Source organism: Amblyraja radiata, chromosome 2 (genome assembly GCF_010909765.2).
Source record: "Amblyraja radiata isolate CabotCenter1 chromosome 2, sAmbRad1.1.pri, whole genome shotgun sequence".
Lineage (NCBI taxonomy): Eukaryota > Metazoa > Chordata > Chondrichthyes > Rajiformes > Rajidae > Amblyraja > Amblyraja radiata.
In genome coordinates, this window is record NC_045957.1 from 113,750,432 (window position 1) to 113,771,490 (window position 21,059).

The window sequence follows — 21,059 nt, forward strand, 5'->3', positions numbered from 1 at the left end:
TTAGAAGACAAAAACATATTGTCATGGCATATCTTGATGATATCCTAAATGGTAGGCAAGGCCATGAATTTGACTATGTTAGCTGTTCAGCTACCAAACAGTTATTCGAAACCCTGGGGTTGTCTTACATCCAGATAAATCTAAGTTGAAGCCATCCTCTATCATGGACTACTTGGGCTTCACAATTAATTCAGTCTACGTGACTGTAACATTGCCAAAAGACAACATAGTTGAATTGGCACAATCATGCAACAATTTAATGGTCAACAAACTACCAAATACTCGACAAGTAACAGAGTAATTGGGAAACATAGAAATTAGGTGCAAGAGTAGGCCATTCAGCCCTTCGAGCCTGCACCGCCATTCAATATGATCATGGCTGATCATCCAACTCAGTATCCCGTACCTGCCTTCTCTCCAGCAAAATGGTAGCAGCATTTCCGGCTACATAATTCGGACTTTTGTACCAAAAACGACATACAGGTCATTATGATCGTTTCATGAAGTTACCCACTGAAGTAATATCAGAACTACAGTGGTGGGCAAAAAACGTTTGACATAGTTTCAGCCTATTATCATCACTAACCCTACGTCAGTTATCCAAACAAATGCCAGTGCTCAAGACTGGGGAGCAACTAACTCTATATCCAGCACAAGTAGTAGATGGACTAACCCAGAATCATCGTTACCACTTACACTGGGCATTAATTATCTAGAGATGTTGGGTGACTTTTATGGTTTAAAAGCATATGCATAAATATGCATCACTTGCATGTGCGGTTATAAATAGATAATACTGGTTCACTTTCAGGATACAGAATAAATTGGAATAAAAGTGAAATTATGCCAATAAGGGAACATAACAAACAGACAATACAACAATTTCCATTTAAAATAGTAAATGAAAAATTTAAATATCTAGGTATTTATGTAACTAAGATATATACATCATTATTTAAAGCAAATTTCCCCCCATTACTGAACAAACTACATAAGAATATTCAATACTGGAAAACACTTCCTATCTCAATGGTAGGCAAAATCAATGCCATAAAAATGATTTTTTTACCGCAAATATTATATCTTTTTCAGACAATTCCGATATATCTGGCAAAAAAATTTTTTTTTAAATTGGACTCTATTGTTAATGATTTTATCTGGGATTATAAGAATCATAGGATAAACAAAAGACACTTGTGTAAATCAAAAATAAATGGAGGCTTGGTTTTACCCAATTTTTTGTTTTATTTCTGGGCAGTTAACATTAAAAATATGAATTTCTGGTTGGAAGAAATAGATCATCAACCAGACTGGTTAAAAATGGAAAAGGAAGATTGTTTACCTTTTGATATCGGTTCGATATTATTTGCTACGTCTAAATTAAACAAAAAAATTTATAGGGAAAACCCTATAATATTTAGTGCTATACGAATTTGGAAACAATTAAAAAAGACATTAAAATTAGATAATTTATCACTTTTTCTTCCAATTGTGAATAATCCTTTGTTTAAGCCTTCATGGTTGGACGGGGGTTTTACACAATGGAAGAATTATGGAATTAAAAATATGGGACAACTTTACAAGGAAGGCACTTTTCTGACATTTCAGGAATTGCAACAGACTTATGGACTTCGAGGAAATGATTATTTCAGATATCTTCAACTTAGAGATTATGTAAAATCGAACTCCCAAAATTTTCGAATTAGAAATTCAGAAATTCTTGATGAATGTTGGAACAAACATCCTAATACAGAAAAATTAATAACTTATATATATAATATCTTATTAGACAGTGACATTCCTTCGACGGACTTACACAGACAAACATGGGAAAAAGAATTAAATCAAGTAATAACGAAAGATACTTGGGAAGAAAGTTTGCAACACATACATCAGTGTTCACTAAACGCCAGACATTCTCTAATACAATTTAAAGTAATACATAGGTTACATTATTCAAAAACAAAACTACATAAAATTTTTCAACATATCTCACCTATATGTGATAAATGTCAACATTTAGAAGCTACATTATCTCATATGTTTGCAAACTGTATAAAAATTTAAAAATTCTGGGTAAACATTTTTAGTATAATATCTAAAGTAACCAGCACACAATTGGACCCAGATCCAAAATTAATAATACTCGGAATATTAGAATTAAATCAAACACTTAGAACAACACAAAGAAACTTTATTGATTATAGTTTAATAACAGGAAAAAAATTAATTCTAAAATTTTGGAAAGGCCCTACGGCCCCCACAATCAAAATGTGGATTATAGAAATGACGGAGACCTTAAACGTGGAAAGAATCAGATTTTCCCTGTTGGACAAACAGGAATTATTCGTTGGAACATGGTCTCCTTTTATTGATTACTTAAAGGGTCAGAATGGTTCAGCACAGGAACCTGACTAGCACGCGGGCTAAAGAATGGATGAAATACTATACTCTGAAATGTACGAATATATCTCGAATGAAGTCTTTTTTATTTTAATAAATTTTTCCATTCTTCTTTAACTATCTTTTTCCCTTTTTTTTTTTTTTTTTTTTTTTGTTTTTTTTTTTTTGTTTTTGTTTTTGTTTTTCTTCTCTTTCTTTTCTTTCTTTACTTCATCTATCTCTTTAGTTCTATCTAGTTTAAAAAAAAAAAAGGCAAAAAGTATTGGAGACTATGTAATAATAATTGACAATATTATCAATTTAAAAATGTAAGACTGTAATGATGTAATTAGGTTATGTACCTATCTCCAATAAAAAATATTTTCAAAAAAAATAAAAAAATAAATAGATAATACTACGGTGGTGGCCTACATTAAACATATGGGCGGCATAAAATCGGTATCATGCGACAAGTTGGTCAACACAATTTGGCAATGGTGTGTCCAAAGACATATTTGGCTATCAGTCACTTACCTGCCAGGTAAGCTAAATACAGTGGCAGACACCAGGTCCCGTAAATTTAATAACATCGAATGGATGTTAAAACCCAAAAAAGATTTTCACAAAAGTTATCAAGCAATATCGATTTATTTGCATCGAGGCTAAATCACCAGGTACCTATGTATGTCGCTTGGGAACCAGACCCTGAGGCAGCAGCGGTAGATGCGTTCGCGCTGGATTGGGTAAATTCTTCTTCTATGCATTTCCTCCCTTCTGCCTCATCAGTCGGGGACTACGCACAGTACAAATGGACTCTGCTTCAGGTATTTTGATAGTACCCGACTGGCCTACACAGCCATGGTTCCCAATACTCCATGACATGGTTGTTGAAACTCCGATGGTATTCCCCAGTGACCCAGAGTTGTTAACACCCAGTGTCGGGCACAAGCCACCCGTGCCATGAAAAAATCAAACTCCTCAAGTTCAAGTTCAAATTTTATTTGGTCACATACACCTTTAGGTGTAGTGAAATTCTTTTTGCCATGCAGCACATAAAAAAAAAAAAGAATACAACATGACAGTAATAGATAGTTTCAACATCAAAACATCCATGACATGGGAAAGGCACAAAGTCCAGTCCCATCCCCATGTCCACCCATAGTCGGGCCTCCTTACTTGAGACCTGGGTTGCAGATTCTGCACAAACCACTTCTGGGACTTGGATTATCATAACAAACCGTCGACACCATGTCAGCATCCCTCCGAACATCCACTAAAAAACAGCACTTGTCCAGCATCAAAAAATGGGAGAAGTACTGCTTGGATACAGGGACCACCTACTCAACCGCTACAGTTACCAACGTACTGGAATTCCTGGCGAACCTTCACCACGATGAAGGACTCAGCTACAGAGCCATCAACACAGCTAGAATTGCCCTGCCTGTCTATTTAAAGCCAGCTCCAGGACAACAGGCCATGGGGTCCCACCAGCTGGTGAAGGGTATTTACAACTCTAACCCCCTAGACCTAGAATACCCATACATGGGATGTCAGTGTGGTCCTGACATACCTCAGGGGATGGCCACCAGCCAGATCCCTCAACCTGGAACCATCTATGCTCAAAACACTCATGTTGATGGCACTTGTAGCTGCACAGAGGGTCCAGTCACTACACATATTGCAACTGGACACCATGCTCACAGCTCCAGACCAGATCTCTGTCGTTATCCAGGGAATGATCAAACAGAGCAGACCAGGAACACCTAATCCAGTCGTGGAATTCCGGGCTTACCCGCCAGAAACACGGTTATGTGCCATGACCCTATTATCCTACATAGACACAACCAAAATATTCGAGGGAGATGAAAAGCCTTGTGGGTCAGTCATAAAAAACCTTATGGACGGGTGACGAGCCATTTCGAGATGGCTCAAGCAGGTGCTAAAAGCTGCTGGGATAAAAAATAACATGTACAAATTTCATTCCACCAGGGCAGCATCCACGTCAACGGCTAAAAGAATGGACGTGCCTATAAACCACATCCTGGCTACAGCAGGATGGTGGGGGGGAAAGACCGTTCCGAAATTTTATAACAAGCCGTTGGCAAAACCTGTTTTATTTGCAGGAAAGATTTTACAGACTGCAAATATTTAATTTAAGTCCAGGGGAGCAATTTAATTTCTTTGTTGTTATTGTTAAAAAATACCATTGTGTTTTTCTACAAACAGATTCATTGGTTGGTTACGATAACACACTTCCTCCCTCAAAGACTTCGGCAGTGATGTAGTAATAACTGTTACACGGTTTGAAATCACAGAGCTTTGAAATCTTCACGGAATCACTCACGTGACTCCGAAGTAAAATAGTAAGATTAAACGAGAACTTACCAGTTTGAAGTTTGATCTGTATTTTATGAGGAGTTACGATGAGGGATTACGTGCCCTCCGCTCCCACCCTCAATAATATGGGTCAAATTCATAAACTGATGTCTCCTTATCTTTACTATGTTTACTTCAATAACTGTGTCTATCTGTGATTCCACACCGCTGCTTTGAAGTATGCCGCGCATGCGTGCTGAACGGGTTCTTCACGTAATCCCTCACCGTAACTCCTCATAAAATACAGATCAAACTTCAAACTGGTAAGTTCTCGTTTAATCTTACTATTTTAGTTTAGAGATACAGTGTGGAAACAGGCCCTTCAGCCCACCGGGTCTGCGCCGACCAGCGATCCCCGCACACTAACACTATCCTACAAATACCAGGGACAATCTACATTTATACCAAGCCAAATAACCTACAAATCTGTGCGTCTTTGGATCGTGGGAGGAAACCGAAAACCCACACAGGGAGAACGTACAAACTCCATACAGACAGCACCCATAGTCAGGATTGAACCCGGGTCTCTGGTTCTGTAAGGAGGGAACTGTACCACCATGCAGCCCCTAATGTGGGAGATGTGGAGGGTCACGTGGAAGATGTATGCTAAAAATATTTTATTGCCCTTAAATGTAATTTGTTATCAGCATAAGTAGGTTAAGGTTAATACGGCATCCCTGCAATACCTGTCATTAGAGCTTAATAGGGGATCCGCAAAGCTGTAAAATGTTTGACCTAATTGGTGGCTTTTAGAATGGATGGGTTTCATCTGAAGCAGACAGGATATATCAAAGCTACCTTAAGGTTTGCATTCTTTTGATTTGAACATGTTCGTAAGCTGTATAGAATTCAGCATCAATAATCAAGTAGTGAAATTCTAATTCTGAAAGAAAATATTACAAATTTTATTGCAGAAAATGTATGGGCAAAATCAAATAAATGTCCAAAAGAGTGTCCAGAAATGTCACCTATCGACATTCTCCAGAGATGCTGCCTGACCCGCTGAGTTATTCTAGCACTTTGGGGTTTTATTTGTAAACCAGCATCCGCAGTTCCTTGTGTCTAAATATTGCATCTTACAGATAAACAACAGAACATGCATGTTATTTTTAAAACAATTCTGCAACCTATTTGTATCTGCACTTTTCTTACAAATAGGATGTAGAATTGTTTTTAAAAAGCTAAGCAAACTCTTAAACCGTTATACCCCTATCATGTATCTACACACTGCTAATGGATCGATTGTAATCATGTCTTCTCTTTCTGTTGACTGGTTAGCACGCAACAAAAGCTTTTCACTGTACCTCGGTACACATGACAATAAACTAAACTGACTGACTGTATGGCCGATTAAGGGTCTCGACCCGAAATGTCACCTGTTCCTTTTCTGCCTCACCCACTGAGTTACTCAGGCTTTTTATGTCTACCTTCGGTGTAAACCAACATCTGCAGTTCTTTTCTACACAAACTCTTACGAAGCTCTTATCCGCCAACTGATTTATTATACAGTATAAGCACTGTTCGAATTTACAGTAAAATCTGGGTTTGCACAAGAAAAATCAATCAAAATTTACAAGGTTGTCCGATAAACATTTCATTTATTTACAGGGTGACAGAAACAAAACATAACATCTTGAATATACCATCATGCTTTTGAGGAAAGAAATCAAACCAGCTGTTACAATTTTTTTCTCTTGTGGAGAGGAGGAATAGAAAAAGGGCTGTATTATTTTACTCCCGCAGTAGTACTTCTGATGTTTGTGACTTGACAGTATAATTCAGCGTCTTTGTATAACCAAGACAACAGAAGCCTTTATAACATGTAGTAGTTAATAGAGTTGCGATTGCCCCTTAAAATGTGTTAAAACAATTAACAGTAAACAAACTCGCATCAGGCATAGAGTAGGAGCTTGATTAATAGTTAATAAGCAAGAATTGCTGGGAATTATGGTTCTTCTCTCATTTTTATCAGCAAGACTGATGTAAATTCTAAGTGCGAAACCAATGTTGATTCCTGAGAATCTAAAGTCGCCTTTCTGCAGAGATGCTGCCTATCCTGCTGAGTTACTCTATCTTCGGTGTAAACCAGCATCTGTAGTTCCTTCCTACACATTACGCCTTTCTCTATGATTATTTTGCTAATATAGCATTATTTTATTCATGCATTTTGTACCAAAGCTAAAATTACAGCCTATAAGAAACGTCAGGAAAATGCCAGACGCACTCGCGTGTACATTCATGATCTTCATAAGTTCCGTATGATGTGCTTTGTTAATTTAATGACACCCAAATGACTATCTGGAATAAAGGCACACAATCCACCTGAAATCCTGAGATCACAACAGAATATAAAAATGCAAAATAGATTCAAGCCTAGTTGCCGGTTTTTATGCAAATATCTAAGAGCTCTCCGAAGTCAAAGGAAAGCATTCTATTAGAACATTTAAATCATTTGCATGGAAAAATATCTTAAACATAGTGGAGATACAAACATATGCAAATTACCCCACTGTGAAATGAAAGCTGGTTTGCAAACCTGACAGATGCTTTTCATAAGCCCAACTGAAATAAAAATTGTGTGCTATTACAGTTCAGCATCTGTGCTGTTTATGAGATCATATTCACTTAATCTAAAGTACACAAACAATAATGAGTTAATGATCAACCACCTCTAGTAGCTCTGCAGAAAATTCAGTTCAAATCTCAACATACAGCAGGTATATTTTTCATCAATAGAATTTTGATGTCCAACTGAAGAACATAAAATAGTGGCCTAAGATGGACATAAAAAAGACCTGAAACATCACCCATTCCTTCTCTCCAGAGATGCTGCCTGTCCTGCTGAGTTACTTTAGCTTTAAACCAGCATCTGCAGTTCCTTCCTACACACTCCTACATAAAATAGTGGCTTTTTGCTTTAGTGTTTTGGTCAATCCTGTCCCAAATTATTATAATTTTCTTGAGGCAACAGAATTGATTTCTCTGCACCAATCAATACCATCTTTGTAACACTGGCATCATAAATCTGAAACGCAAGAGCAATTACTTTAAGTCTGTCGACCAAGCTAGAAATGAACAACTTACATTTAAAGAAACAACATTCATAGCCAAAGCATCATTAAATGCCATGTTAACTGCATATCAGCCACTTAACTGTTGTAATTTCCCTGAATGAAATAAGTGATTAGGAAAGGTTTAAATGGATGTGGGCTGGAATACAGATAAATGGGACTAGCTGGGATGGGGCATCTGGATAGAGTGGTTATGGCCCAGATAGAGTGGATGTGGAGAGATGGTTTCCAGTGGGTGGGAGAATCTTGCCTTAGAATAAAAGGATGTACCTTTAGAATGGAGATGAGGAGGAATGAGGACGTGTATTCCTGGGATGGCAGGATTGACAAATAATGAAAGAATGGATCGACTGGGCTTATATTCACTAGAATTTTGAAGGAAGAGAGGGCATCTTATAGAAACGTAAAAAATTCTTAAGGGATTGGACAGGTTAGATGCAGGAAAAATGTTTGTGATGTTGGGGGACCAGAACCAGGGGTCACAGTTTAAGAATAAGGGTAAGCCATTTAGGATTGGGATGAGGAAAAACCTTTTCACCCAGAGAGGTGTAAATCTGTGGAATTCTCTGCCACAGAAGGCAGTGGAGGCCAATTCACTGGATGTTTTCAAGAGAGTTAGATATAGCTCTTAGGGCTAACAGAATCAAGAGATATGGGGAGAAAGCCATGATCATATTAAATGGTGGTGCTGGCTCGAAGGGCCGAATGGCCTACTCCTACGCCTATTCTCTATGTGTTTATGAATTTCTTTAGACGGAGTTAAGTTTAGTTTATTGTCACGTGTACCAAGGTACAGAGAAAAGCTTTTTTTGGTTGCGTGCTATCCAGTCAGCGGAAAGATTATACATGATTATAATCATGGCGTCCACAGTGTACAGATACAGGATACAGGGAATAACGTTTAGTGCAAGGACAAACAGTAGTGGAGGCTGACATAGGGTATTTTTAAAGCGGAGATTGATAGGTTCTTGATTAGTAAGGATGTCACAGGTTACGGGGAGAAGGTGGGAGAATGGGGTTCAGAGGGAAAAATAGATCAGAGAGAAAATAGTTCAGAGGGAAAAATACATAGTAGACTCAATGGGCATCTTGGCCAGGCCCAGGAGCATACCGACAGGGAGATCCCCCCACTCCCCGATCGGCCCTCCCCACTCCCAAACACCAGGATCGTGGAACTAAAATGCAAACAGAACTTGAGGAGCAGCCCCTTCAGATATTCTTACAGGGGCACCAACCTCACACACATATACACGTGGAACACGATCTGTACCTCGCCGCAGAAAATACAGGGGGCCGGCGAACCCATGAAGCGGCCCTGTGCAACACTCTCCACTCCTCTCCCTCTCTCTGCATCTCACTCTCTCCCTCGATGGCAGCTTTGGCCAGGCCCTCTCATAGATGAACTGAGACCCAGGCCAATATCAATTTTAGAGGCCCCCAAATGACAATCCCTTTGAAGCAGACAGGCACGAGGCTCAAATGGTACTCATTGCCCCCCCTCTGACAGGACCTGCCTTTGGCAACCTCTCTTTCTGCCGCGGTTACCGTTGGCAACATCCCGTTGTGATGTCATTGTGGCACTCGGCAGCTTGAGAGCCAATTGTGATTGGTGCACTGTGAGTGGCATTGTGACATCATCATTTGAAGCTGCTGGAAAAAGGCTCTCTGTAAGAAGTGGTTTTTGGCTTTTTTTTAACTTTAATCGCGAATAACTTTTGAAATAGAGCATGAAATCTGAAGTGAACCTGATGAGGTCGTGGAGGGGAAAAATGTGAGTAGGAATATGTAAAAATGTAAGCGTCAGTGCGTAGCGTTTTGAGGAAGATACAATGAATACACAGACAGACAGGCACACACCCACAAGATCAGACTTTTATAAGTATAGAGATGCATAGGTCAGCATGTCCAATAATTGTCTTTCAGCTTTTTCAAGCATTCTCTTTCAGTACAAATATCATGCTTGAGGACACAGGACTGGCACGTTGGCGCAGCGGTAGTCGCTGCTTTACAGCGCCAGAGACCAGGGTTCGATCCTGACTACGGGTGCAATCTGTATGGAGTTTGTATGTTCTCCCCGTGACCTGTATGGGTTTTCTCCGAGATCTCCGGTTTCCTCCCACACTCCAAAGACGTACAGGTTTGTTGGTTAATTGGCTTGGTATAATTGTAAAAATTGTCCCTAGTGTGTGTAGGATAGCGTTAGTGTGCGGAGATCGTTGGTCGGCACGGACTCGATGGCCTGTTTCCGCACTGTAGCTCTAAACTGGACTGCAGTGACAATTTAAAGAGGGGAAAGAAGGCTTTTTCATATCACCATGGTGGATCTACCCCTTTCAGACTCCATTAACAAACAAGGCTGTCAGTTTAGACACAAAAGTACATGAGTTTAGCACACAGACTGTTTTGCTTGAGCTTCAAACGCTCGTCAACTCCAACACCAAAAGGACTGGACAAGCTAGATGCAGGAAAAATGTTCCCAATGTTGGGCGAGTCCAGAACCAGGGGCCACAGTCTTAGAATAAAGGGGAGGTCATTTAAGACTGAGGTGAGAAAAAACGTTTTCACCCGGAGAGTTGTGAATTTATGGAATTCCCTGCCACAGAGGGCAGTGGAGGCCAAATCACTGGATGGATTTAAGAGAGAGTTAGATAGAGCTCTAGGGGCTAGTGGAGTCAAGGGATATGCGGAGAAGGCAGGCACGGGTTATTGATAGGGGACGATCAGCCATGATCACAATGAATGGCGGTGCTGGCTCGAAGGGCCGAATGGCCTCCTCCTGCACCTATTTTCTATGTTTCTATGATGCTCGATTTCACTGTTCAATGAAGATAACCATTCCTCAGAATAATTACTACCGTATAAATATAATGAACTAAAATACTTTGAGATGTTAAAGTTGTGCATGTTAGTGGACACAAAGTATCTACAACTCTTCACGTAAAAGTGTAACTTGTTTCAAAGACATCAAGATCAAAAAAGACAGTATGGTGGTGCAGTGGTAGAGTTGATGTCTTACAGCGCCAAAGACCGGGGCTCGATCCTGACTACGTGTGTTGTCTGTACAGAGTTTAAATGTTCTCCCCGTGACCTGCATAGGTTTTCTCCGGGATCTCCGGTTTCCCCTACACTTCAAAGGTATACAAATGATGGTATAAATGTAAAAAGGTAAATATTGTCCGTAGTGTGCGTAGGTTAGTGTTAGTGTGCGGGGATCGCTGGTCGGAGCTGACTCTGTGGGCCGAAGGGCCTGTTTCCGCACTGTATCTCTCTAAACTTTAATCAAAAAAAGAACTTTTACAAAACTTGCAAAGCTACATTGGGAAAATAGCATTTCAGATCCTTTTGATAAGGCACATGGATATATCAGGGAATGAGAGATATGAATCACGTACAGGCAGAGGAGAGTAGTTTAATTTAGCAACATGTTCAAAGTGAATAATGTGGACTGAAGGGCCTGTTCCTCTGCTCTACTGTTCCTATTTATCAGCCTTACAAAATGCTTAACCACTGTTATGTCAACAGAGAGCCAAATCCAATCTTGAATTTTTACAGCTCAATAAAAAGGCACAGACTGTGCTCTTGCACTTCATGAAAGCTGTCGGAGAAAGTAAGAATAAATTATGGGGCATAGGTGCACCTTGGCAATAAACATTTTATGTTCTGATCACGCCCAACAGCTATTCTATACCCATGAAACTATTCTATTGTATTAAAATCTGGCTGAAGCTTGTATTGAAACTATTTAGTGTTCGTGCTGGCAATGAATTGAATGGATTAGGGAAAACATGGACATCCAATGATGAAAGGAAGATAAGTAGAAATACATGCTGTGTGCCTTCTTAGATACTTGTTGGACCTGCCAGCTAACTTTTCTGTGGTTCATGCGCTAGAACACTGAGATCCCTCTGAATTTTACTCACTTGCAGTCTCTCTCCATTTCGATAATAATCCGGTTTTCAGTACAGAATTATTTTTATATATTGTTTATCACCTGAAGCGGCGGCATGGTAGTGTAGCAGTGTATTTGCTGCCCTAGAGCACCAGAGACACAGGTTTGATTCTGACTACGGGTGCTTGATTGTACCGAGTTTTTACATTCTCCCCATTCTCTGAAACCTCCAGTTTCTTCCCACTCCAAAGACATACAGGTTTGTAGGTTAATTGTCTTAGTATAATTGTAAATTGTCCCTAGTGTGTGTAGAATAGTGTTAATGTGCAGGGATCGCTGGTCGGTGCCCAAAGTGCCTGTTCCCGCGCTGTATCTCTAAACTAAACTGAAGAGTATGTTAGTGATATCCAGATGTTTGAATCTTTAAAATCCATAAATATACTTAAGTTTAATTCTTCAAATCTATCTAACCATGAAAACCTTTCGGCTTTAAAACAAGAAAAATAAAATCATTAAGTATTCTCAAACATTTGCACATTTGCAGAAACATAGAAAATAGGTGCAGGAATAGGCCATTTGGCCCTAGTAGCCATTCAATATGATCATGGCTGATCATCCAACTCAGTATCCTGTGCCTGCTTTCTCTCCATACCCCCTGATCCCTTTAGCCACAAGGGCCACATCTAACTCCCTCTTAAATATAGCCAATTAACTGGCCTCAACTACATTCTATGGCAGAGAATTCCAGAGATTCACCACTCCGTGTAAAAAATGTTTTTCTCATCTCAGTCCTAAAAGATTTCCCCTTTATCCTTAAACGGTGACCCCTTGTTCTGGGCTTCCCCAACATCGGGAACAATCTTTCTGCATCTAGCCTGTCCAACCCCTTAAGAATTTTGTAAGTTTCTACAAGATCCCCCCTCAATCTTCTAAATTCTAGCGAGAACGTCTGTTTTGTTGCATTCTAGCATCTAAAACATATCAGAATGTAATAGTCAAATATTCAGTCGATAGCTATAAGGCTGATAATGGATAATATTTCATTTGAAACATTCACTCTTGGTTTTTAACATTGATGTAAATCCTGCTGAACTTGGTGGAAATTGAACGCTGAAACTGCCATGCCATTGTGCCAAATTTTAATTCACATCAGTATTAGGGTTTCGGGATGAAATGTCAAATGTTCTTTCAAAAATAATATTTCAGAATGAATTACTGGTGGGTTACTTTTTATTTTACTTACTTAATTGAGTTTCTGAAGTGATCTTCGGCTGGGTTTTTTACAGTGCAACTGTTCAGCAGCCATAAATCTGCACTGGATGAGTTTTCTGCAAGTAGAGAGAAAAAGGAGCCTGTTAGAAAATCAGTTTAGTTCAGCTTAGTGTCAAGTGTACCGAGGTACAGTTAAAAAATGTTGTTGCGTGCTAACCAGTCATCGGAAAGACAATACATGATTACAATCGAGCTGTCGACAGTGTACAGACACATGATAAAGGGAATAACGTGAAGAGCGCTCAGTGCAAGATAAAGCCAGTAAAGTCCTATCAAAGGTGGTCTGGGGGTCTCCAATGAGATAAATAGTCATTTAGGACTGTTCTCTTGTTGTTGGTAGGCTGTTGCTGGGAAGAAACTGTCCCTGAATCTGGAGGTGGGCATTTTCACACTTTTCGTATTTGTATCCAACTAAGTTGGGGTGTTTCATTTAATTTAATGACAATTATTAAGAATTTTTGAACCTCCAGTCAAGTGGAAACAAGAGGGTTCTGAGAGGGGCGATCTTCTTCGAACCAGAGAGTGGCGAGTACCTGGAGTACAATGTGGGGAGAGTGGTGGAAGCAGAATCGCTGACACCATTTAAGGGATGGCGAGATGACCACTTGAATCATCTAGGCATTAAAGACTAGGGGCCAAGTGGTGGAGGATGGCATTAATACAGATGGGTGCCCACTAGTCAAAGAGGAATGTTGGGTTGAATGGCCTGTTTCCCTGTTATGTGACCTAATGACTCGAAGAGGAACGCAAGAAGTGTAAGATAGACACGAAACGCTGGAGTAACGCAGCAGGTCAGACAGCCTCTCTGGAGAAAATGGAGTAGGTAAAGTTTCGGGTTGAGACCCTTTTTCAGTCCGAGAGTCAGGGGAGAGGGAAAGTAGAGGTATGGAAAGGTACAGCACAGATCAGACCTGGCACCGATGACTAAAGGGCCAGCAATGGTCCATTGTTGGGCGTGGAGATGATGATAACCAGCAGGCCAACTAAGGTGGTGGATGGACAGAGAGAGAGAAGAGGCAAGGGTTACTTGAAATTAGAGAAATTATACACCATAATGCAGGGTTGTAAGCTGCTCAAGCGAGTTATATGTGCTGTTCCTCCAATTTGTGTGTGGCCTCATACTGACAGTGGAGGAGGCTCAGGACAGAAAGGTCTGTATGGGAATGGGAAAGGGGAGTTAAGTGTTAAAATGCTTGGCACCCGTTACAGAAGTGTAAGAGCAGTTAGGAAATGATTAGAAAATAAACAAAATGAAACATTCGTGTTATCAGCCCTTTAGGTTAGGCAGCATCTTAGTGCAGTAGTTTGTGTTGCTGCTTCACATATACCTAGATTCAATATTTAATCTCAGGTACTGTCTGTGTATAATATGTGTCTCCTCTGTGACTACATGGGTTTCCCCAAATGCTAAAACCTACCTCCCACATCATAAAGACATACGGGTAGATTAATTTACTGTTGTAAACTGCCCCTCAGGTTAGTGGCAAAAAAAACTCAAGGGAGAATTCATGAGAATGTGTGTGATAGGATAAGTTACACAGGTGCAGGAAAATAAAGAGATGTGTGGCACTGATGAGATTGTTCCTCGTGTTTAAAAAGAACTGCAGATGCTGGAAAAATCGAAGGTAGACAAAAATGCTGGAGAAACTCAGCGGGTGAGGCAGCATCTGGAGCGAAGGAATAGGCGATGTCTCGGGTCGAGACCCTCTTACTGTGATGCAAGCTTAACAGAAGACACTGTACATGCAAAATAAATACAAACTATTCAATCGTGCAGCAAAGTCCCCTAATTAAACAGTTTATAATATAAATCAGCAAATGAAATTATTTTGCCCCATGGCAAGCAACGCAAATCAAAATGCGTAGGAAGGAATTGCCAATGCTTGTTTACACCAAAATGCTGGAGCAACTCAGTGGGTCTCGACCCAAAACGTCACCCATTCCTCCTCTCGAGATGCTGCCTGTCCTGCTGAGTCACTCCAGCATTTTGTGTCTAGCATCGACACAAATTAAAGATGAGCGAGCAGCCAGAATTAGACAACGGTTAAGATCCAGGAGACTTATTAGACTGGAGGATGTAACAGTGATGGGGATGAATGAGGGTATGGAGATATGTGAAAATGATGGGAGTTTTAAAATAGAGGTGTTGTTGGTGATGCCAGTGGAGCAGCAAGAACTGAGGTGACAGATGAGCAGCGGATGGGTTAGTTGAACTTAATCGTACCCTTTGAATGAATAATAGTTTCATAATAAATAGAATGTAAGTCCTGACATGGGGAATAGATAACTGAGGCTACACTATGTACAGTAAAACTCTAATAATCTGGCGCGCTCAGGACTTTGTTGGCCAGACAGATTTTCAGAACACTTTGATATTATGATAATTAATAGCTCACCAAACTTTCAAGTCTGAAAAAGGGTCGCTCCACAGATGCTGCCTGACCCACTGAGTTCACCCAGCACTTTGCATTTTACTTAAGATTCTATCGTTTGGAGTTCCTTATGTCTACATTCAAATTTTATTTTTTTTAAGTGATGCATGTTAGTTTAGTTTAGTTTAAAGATACAGTGTGAAAACAGATCCTTCGGCTCACTGAGTCGGCGCTGACCAATAGTGCCTGGTCCTACAGGCTAGTGACAATTTACAGAAGCCAATTAACCTACAAACCTGTACGGCATCGGAGTGTGGGAGGAATCCGGAGCACCCGGATAAAACCCATGCGAACACAGGGAAAATGTACAAACTCTGTTTGCGCCCATAATACATATGGCAGCACCTGCAGTCAGGATCGAACCTGGGTCTCTGACGCCGTGAGGCTGCGACTCTGCCGCTACACCACTGTGCTCCCCTTGCATTGGTACAATACATTTCACAGTGAGGATAGCCACAAAATGCTAGAGTAACTCAGCGGGACAGGCAGCATCTCTGGAGAGAACGAATGGGTGACGTTTAAGGTCGAGACCCTTGTTCAGACTTCGGTATCGATACGAAACGTCACCCGTTCCTTCTCTCCAGAGATGCTGCCTGTCCCGCTGAGTTACTCCAGCATTTTTTGACTATCTTCGATTTAAACCTGCATCTGCAGTTCCATCCTACACATCTTCTAGTGAGCAGATTTGAAGGGTGTGCAAAAATGGGTCTCGCAGGAGCTTAAAAGCAGTGTGGGAAGCAGGACACTGAAGACTTTAATGGGAGCATGGGCAACGTTATCCAGTGAACAAGACGCCAAACCAGTGGAATTTCAAATTTAAAATGCAGTAGGTTATCAGAATTTTACTGTACTCAGTTCCCATAGCAAAATGGAGGCCTGTTGTTTGCACAGCATTTTATTCTTTTGTAACGAATACTTTATAAATACAGAATCTAGCAAGTATGACCGATATGGAAAACCTGCCTTTCAGTCAACAGCCTACCAATCAGTTGTTTAACACCAGGCGTTTCAGTCAAGGATCATGTAAATAATAAGCAAAAAGAGAGAGTAATAATGTGCCAGCAATACATGATATTCAAATCATTTGTAAACAGTCCACATAAAATAGTTACTAAGAAACTAAGAAATCAACAAGTGATTTCATCCACAGTGAACATTATTGATAGAATAAGTTAGATAATTTGAAACAACAATTAATCTTCCTCATGGCATCTTTCTGCGTGTCCTCATTTGCCACCACTAAATATCATATTTTTCAATGGATTTCACATCCTCCTGCCAATTCTTCCACCAGACTAATTAACTTATTCTCATGCTGATACAACCAGCCTCCACTCTTTTCACAGCTGCCCAATTCATATGTTCAGTAAATTAATGTACTGAATCAGATCGAAATTCGAAAATATTAGAATATTGAAGATAGGGTCCCTTACCAAGAGATACAGGTGAATTTATAATGGAAAACAAGGAAATGGCAGAACAGTTAAATGAGTACTTGCATTCTGTTTTCACTAAGAAAGACACAAACAATCTCCCGGAAATACTAGGGGACCCAGGATCTAGTGGGAGAGAGTAACTGAAGGGAATCCACATTAGTGAACCTCATCTATTGCATCCGGTGCTCTTGGTGTCAACTGCTCTACATCGGTGAGACCAGGCGCATGCTTGGCGATCGCTTCGCCCAACACCTCTGCACAGTTCGCATTAACCAACCTGATCTCCTGGTGGCTCGGCACTTGAACTCCCCCTCCCATTCCGAATCCGACCTTTCTGCCCTGGGCCTCCTCCATGGCCAGAGTGAGTCCCACTGCAAATTGGAGGAACAGCACCTCATATTTCGCTTGGGTAGTTTGCACCCCAGCGGTATGAACATTGACTTCTCCAATTTCAGGTAGTCCTTGCTTAAGGGGTTGGACAGGCTAGATGCAGGAAGATTGATTCTGATGTTGGGGTAGTCCAGAACAAGGGGTCACAGTTTAAGGATAAGGGGGAAATCTTTTAGGACCGAGATGAGAAAAACATTTTTCACACAGAGAGTGGTGAGTCTGTGGAATTCTCTGCCACAGAAAGTAGTTGAGGCCAGTTTTAAGAGGGAGTTAGATGTGGTCCTTGAGGGATCAGGGGGTATGGAGAAAAGGCAGGTGCAGGATACTGAGTTGGATGATCAGCCATGATCATATTGAATGGTGATGCAGGCTCGAAGGGTCGAATGGCCTACTCCTGCACCTATTTTCTATGTTTCTCCATCCTTCCCCTCCCCAGCTCTCCCACAGCCCACTGTCTCCACCTCTTCCTTTCTTCTTCCCGCCCACCCCCCCCACCCCCGATGGGATCGGATCTTGACCCGAAACGTCACCTATTCCTTCGCTCCATAGATGCTGCCTCACCTGCTGAGTTTCTCTAGCATTTTTGTGTACCTTCGATTTTCCAGCATCTGCAGTTCCTTCTTAAACATTCTGTGTCTATGTTTAGTACAGACTTTTAGACCAAAGGGCCTGTTTTTGTGCTATAAAGTTCTGTTAGAGATAACTGGTATTGTATAGATCAGTTTAGTTTAGAGACACAGCGTGGAAACAGGCCCTTCAGCCCAACGAGCCGATGCCGATCAGCAATCCCGTACATCAACATTATCCTACACACTAGGGACAATTTACAATTTTTACCAAAGCCAATTAACCTGCAAACCTTTACGTCTATGGAATGTGGAAGGAAACTGGACATCCTGGAGAAAACCACGCAGGTCACATGGAGAATGTGCAAACTCTGCACAAACTGCACCCGTAGTCAGGATCGAACCTGGGTCTCTGGGGCTGTAAGGCAACAACTCCACCGCTACGCCACCATACCTATTTATGGTGAAGGAGGATTGGACCACAATCCGATTGAGGTATTCCCTGCTAGAGAGAGCCCCACCTTTGTGCCGGTCACTGAAATGGAGGAATACTCAGCCTGGACCTGAAAACAGGCCATTCATCCTCTCCCTGGTGAAGTGTCCAGTGCACTGTCAATAATAGATCATTAAGATTGGGGACAAGTAAATTCCTATTATGATTTTAATAATATTATCACCTTTTCCACAGATGCTGACTGACATGCTGAGCATTTCCAGCATTTTCTATTTTTATTGTGACTTTCCTGCATCTGCAGATTTTTTTATTTTCACTTATCCTGTCTATATTTCCCCAAAACATCTCCACATTCTCCTCCTTACCAGCACTACCACTTGACTTGGCACCATCTGAAAACTTGGATGGATTACATTTTGGAAAATGTCATCCCAATCGCTGATCTAAACCGCAGGGGTCCCAACATCAATCCCAGCCTCACACCACTAGTCTCAGCCTCCCAACCTGAAAATGCCCTTTTTATTCTTCTGTTTTGTGTCCATTTATCAACAGTTAAGTCCACAGTCAAGTGTATTGTCGTACATTAGCAATTTCTGGATTTCATAAGCGGAGTGATATGCGGCAAACGAGGGTAGGTGGGACTAGTATAGCGGGGACATGTTGGCCGGTGTGGGCAAAGTGTGCCGAATTGCCTGTTTCCGAATTTGCCGTATGACTCTATAACTCTGAAACACAAGCTATTGAATTAATCCGAAAACTAAAAAGGACTGGAAGAATTGACTACTGATTCAGCAGGTGGCGCCGAACAATGGCTGCCTCTGCCAACGTTCTGTCTCGTCTTTTTCTGCTTGGTTGTTTTTATTCTGTTGTTCAATGTATGTTTAGTGTACCTTTAGTTTTTTATTATTGGGGGGGGGGGGAGACTTTTTTAATCTCTTTCCTCGACGGAGATGCAACTTTTTTTCATATCGTTTCTCAGTCCGCACTGCAGCCTAACATCATGGAGCTGGCGGCCTCTAGCTGTGAATCTACCTCAGCAGCTCCAACCGCGGGCGCCTGAAGACTTGTGTCCTCAGGAGCTCCAAGTTGCAGGAGCTTCGACCGCCCCAACGCTGGGAGCTTCGATCACCGGCTACGGGAGCTTCGATCGCCCTGACTGCAGATGGTTCGAATGCCCCGACCGCGGGAGAAAAGGAGGAAAGAAGATAATACGTTATTGCCTTCCATCACAGTGGGGAATGTGGTGGAGCCGCTGTGGTGGATGTTTATATTAATTTTTATGTAGTTGTGTGTCTTGTTGCTTTTTTTGGTATGACTGTATGACAAATTCAAATTCTTTGTACATTGCAAAACATACTTGGCTAATAAATTTATTACGATTACGATTTCAACAGCTGGCCCCGGCATTCCCTTTCTCTCTATCCCTACCCCACCCAAGTCGCACCAGCTTCTCGTTTTCAACCAACAGCTAACATTGGCCTGTTTCCTTTATCATCGTTACTTTTTTGCATATCTTTCATTAATTTTTCTTTATCTCTCCACATCATCGTCTATATCTCTTGTTTCCCTTATCCCTAACCAGTCTGAAGAAACGTCACCCATTCCTTCTCTCCAGAGATGCTGCCTGTCCCACTGAGTTACTCCAGCATTCTGTGTCTCTCTTCAGTTTAAACCATCCTTCCTACACATTATTTCATCAGCAATGAACATGGACATTGGTATGACCATGGGGCATTAAAGTTGAATATGATTAACTGCAATCAATACAAAACAGTCCTGACTGATCTTGAAAAGACCTTGAAGCCTTTAGAAATGTGACCAGTGAAATAATATTGACAAATCAAGGAAAAAATTATGTTCCACATTTCTCCAAATGGCATTCGCTTTTTACATATTTGGAGACATGCCCGGAAATTAATGTTTTATTTTTACCCTGTCCATGGTTAAGATGAAAGTAAAACATAAATATTTTGACAAATATTTAGAGAAGCCCTAAAGCAAAATATTGCAGATGCTGGAAATTAGATATTAAAAACATTCAAAGGATCAAACGCTAACTATGAACAAAGCATCTAACAACGACCTTTCATCAGAGCTATTGGACTATCTGGCCATCAATATTTATACCCAAAATATTTGTTCATCTTATTAAGCCATTAGTTTATACTAATCATCACAAGTAGTGGGCAATGTACAACAAGATTCAAACTTTGTAACACAAAGTGTGTATGAAAAAACTACAGATGCTGGTTTACATCGAATATAGGCACGAAAAGCAGGAATAACTCTGCGGGTCAGGTAGATAAAAGGAATTGGTGACGTTTTGGGTCGAGACCCTTCTTCAGACTGAGAGTCAGGGAAGAGGGAACGAGATATACAAAAGGACCATAGAACAAATTAATGAAATATATGCAAAAAGACAGTTCAAAGCCAGCAACAATGATCAAGGAAAGGTGGAGCCCACAATGGTTCATTGTGGGTGACAAGTTATACATACAGTGAAAACTTAGCAGGACATAAAAACATAGGAGGAGGCCACTCTTCATCAATCTTTATTATAGTCACCTTGCTATAGTAAATGTAGTCAGCCCAAGACTTGTCCAAGACACGTTGCCCACTAATCTTACTATTACGGTGGATCTCTTTGATTTTTCTCTCAACTTGAGAGAAACACCTGGCCACTGCTTTGCATATGAACAATCGAATAGCTGAGTGGGAACTTGTGAGATTATGCTTGTTGGCTAAAGCTTTTTTAAGTGCAATAGAGCCAACACCTTGTGCTATCCGGCTG

General features: G+C 40.8%; 1 protein-coding gene across 3 annotated transcripts in view; it reads right to left on the reverse strand.

Moving 5' to 3' along the window:
- cdkal1 (CDK5 regulatory subunit associated protein 1 like 1) overlaps positions 1-21,059 on the reverse strand; it is a 553,618-nt gene that overhangs the window by 464,252 nt on the left and 68,307 nt on the right. For all 3 annotated transcript variants that reach the window (XM_033013633.1, XM_033013634.1, XM_033013635.1), the window contains exon 4: positions 12,962-13,046. In XM_033013633.1, the coding sequence (XP_032869524.1) occupies positions 12,962-13,046 (85 nt within the window). The remainder of the gene's footprint in view (positions 1-12,961; positions 13,047-21,059) is intronic.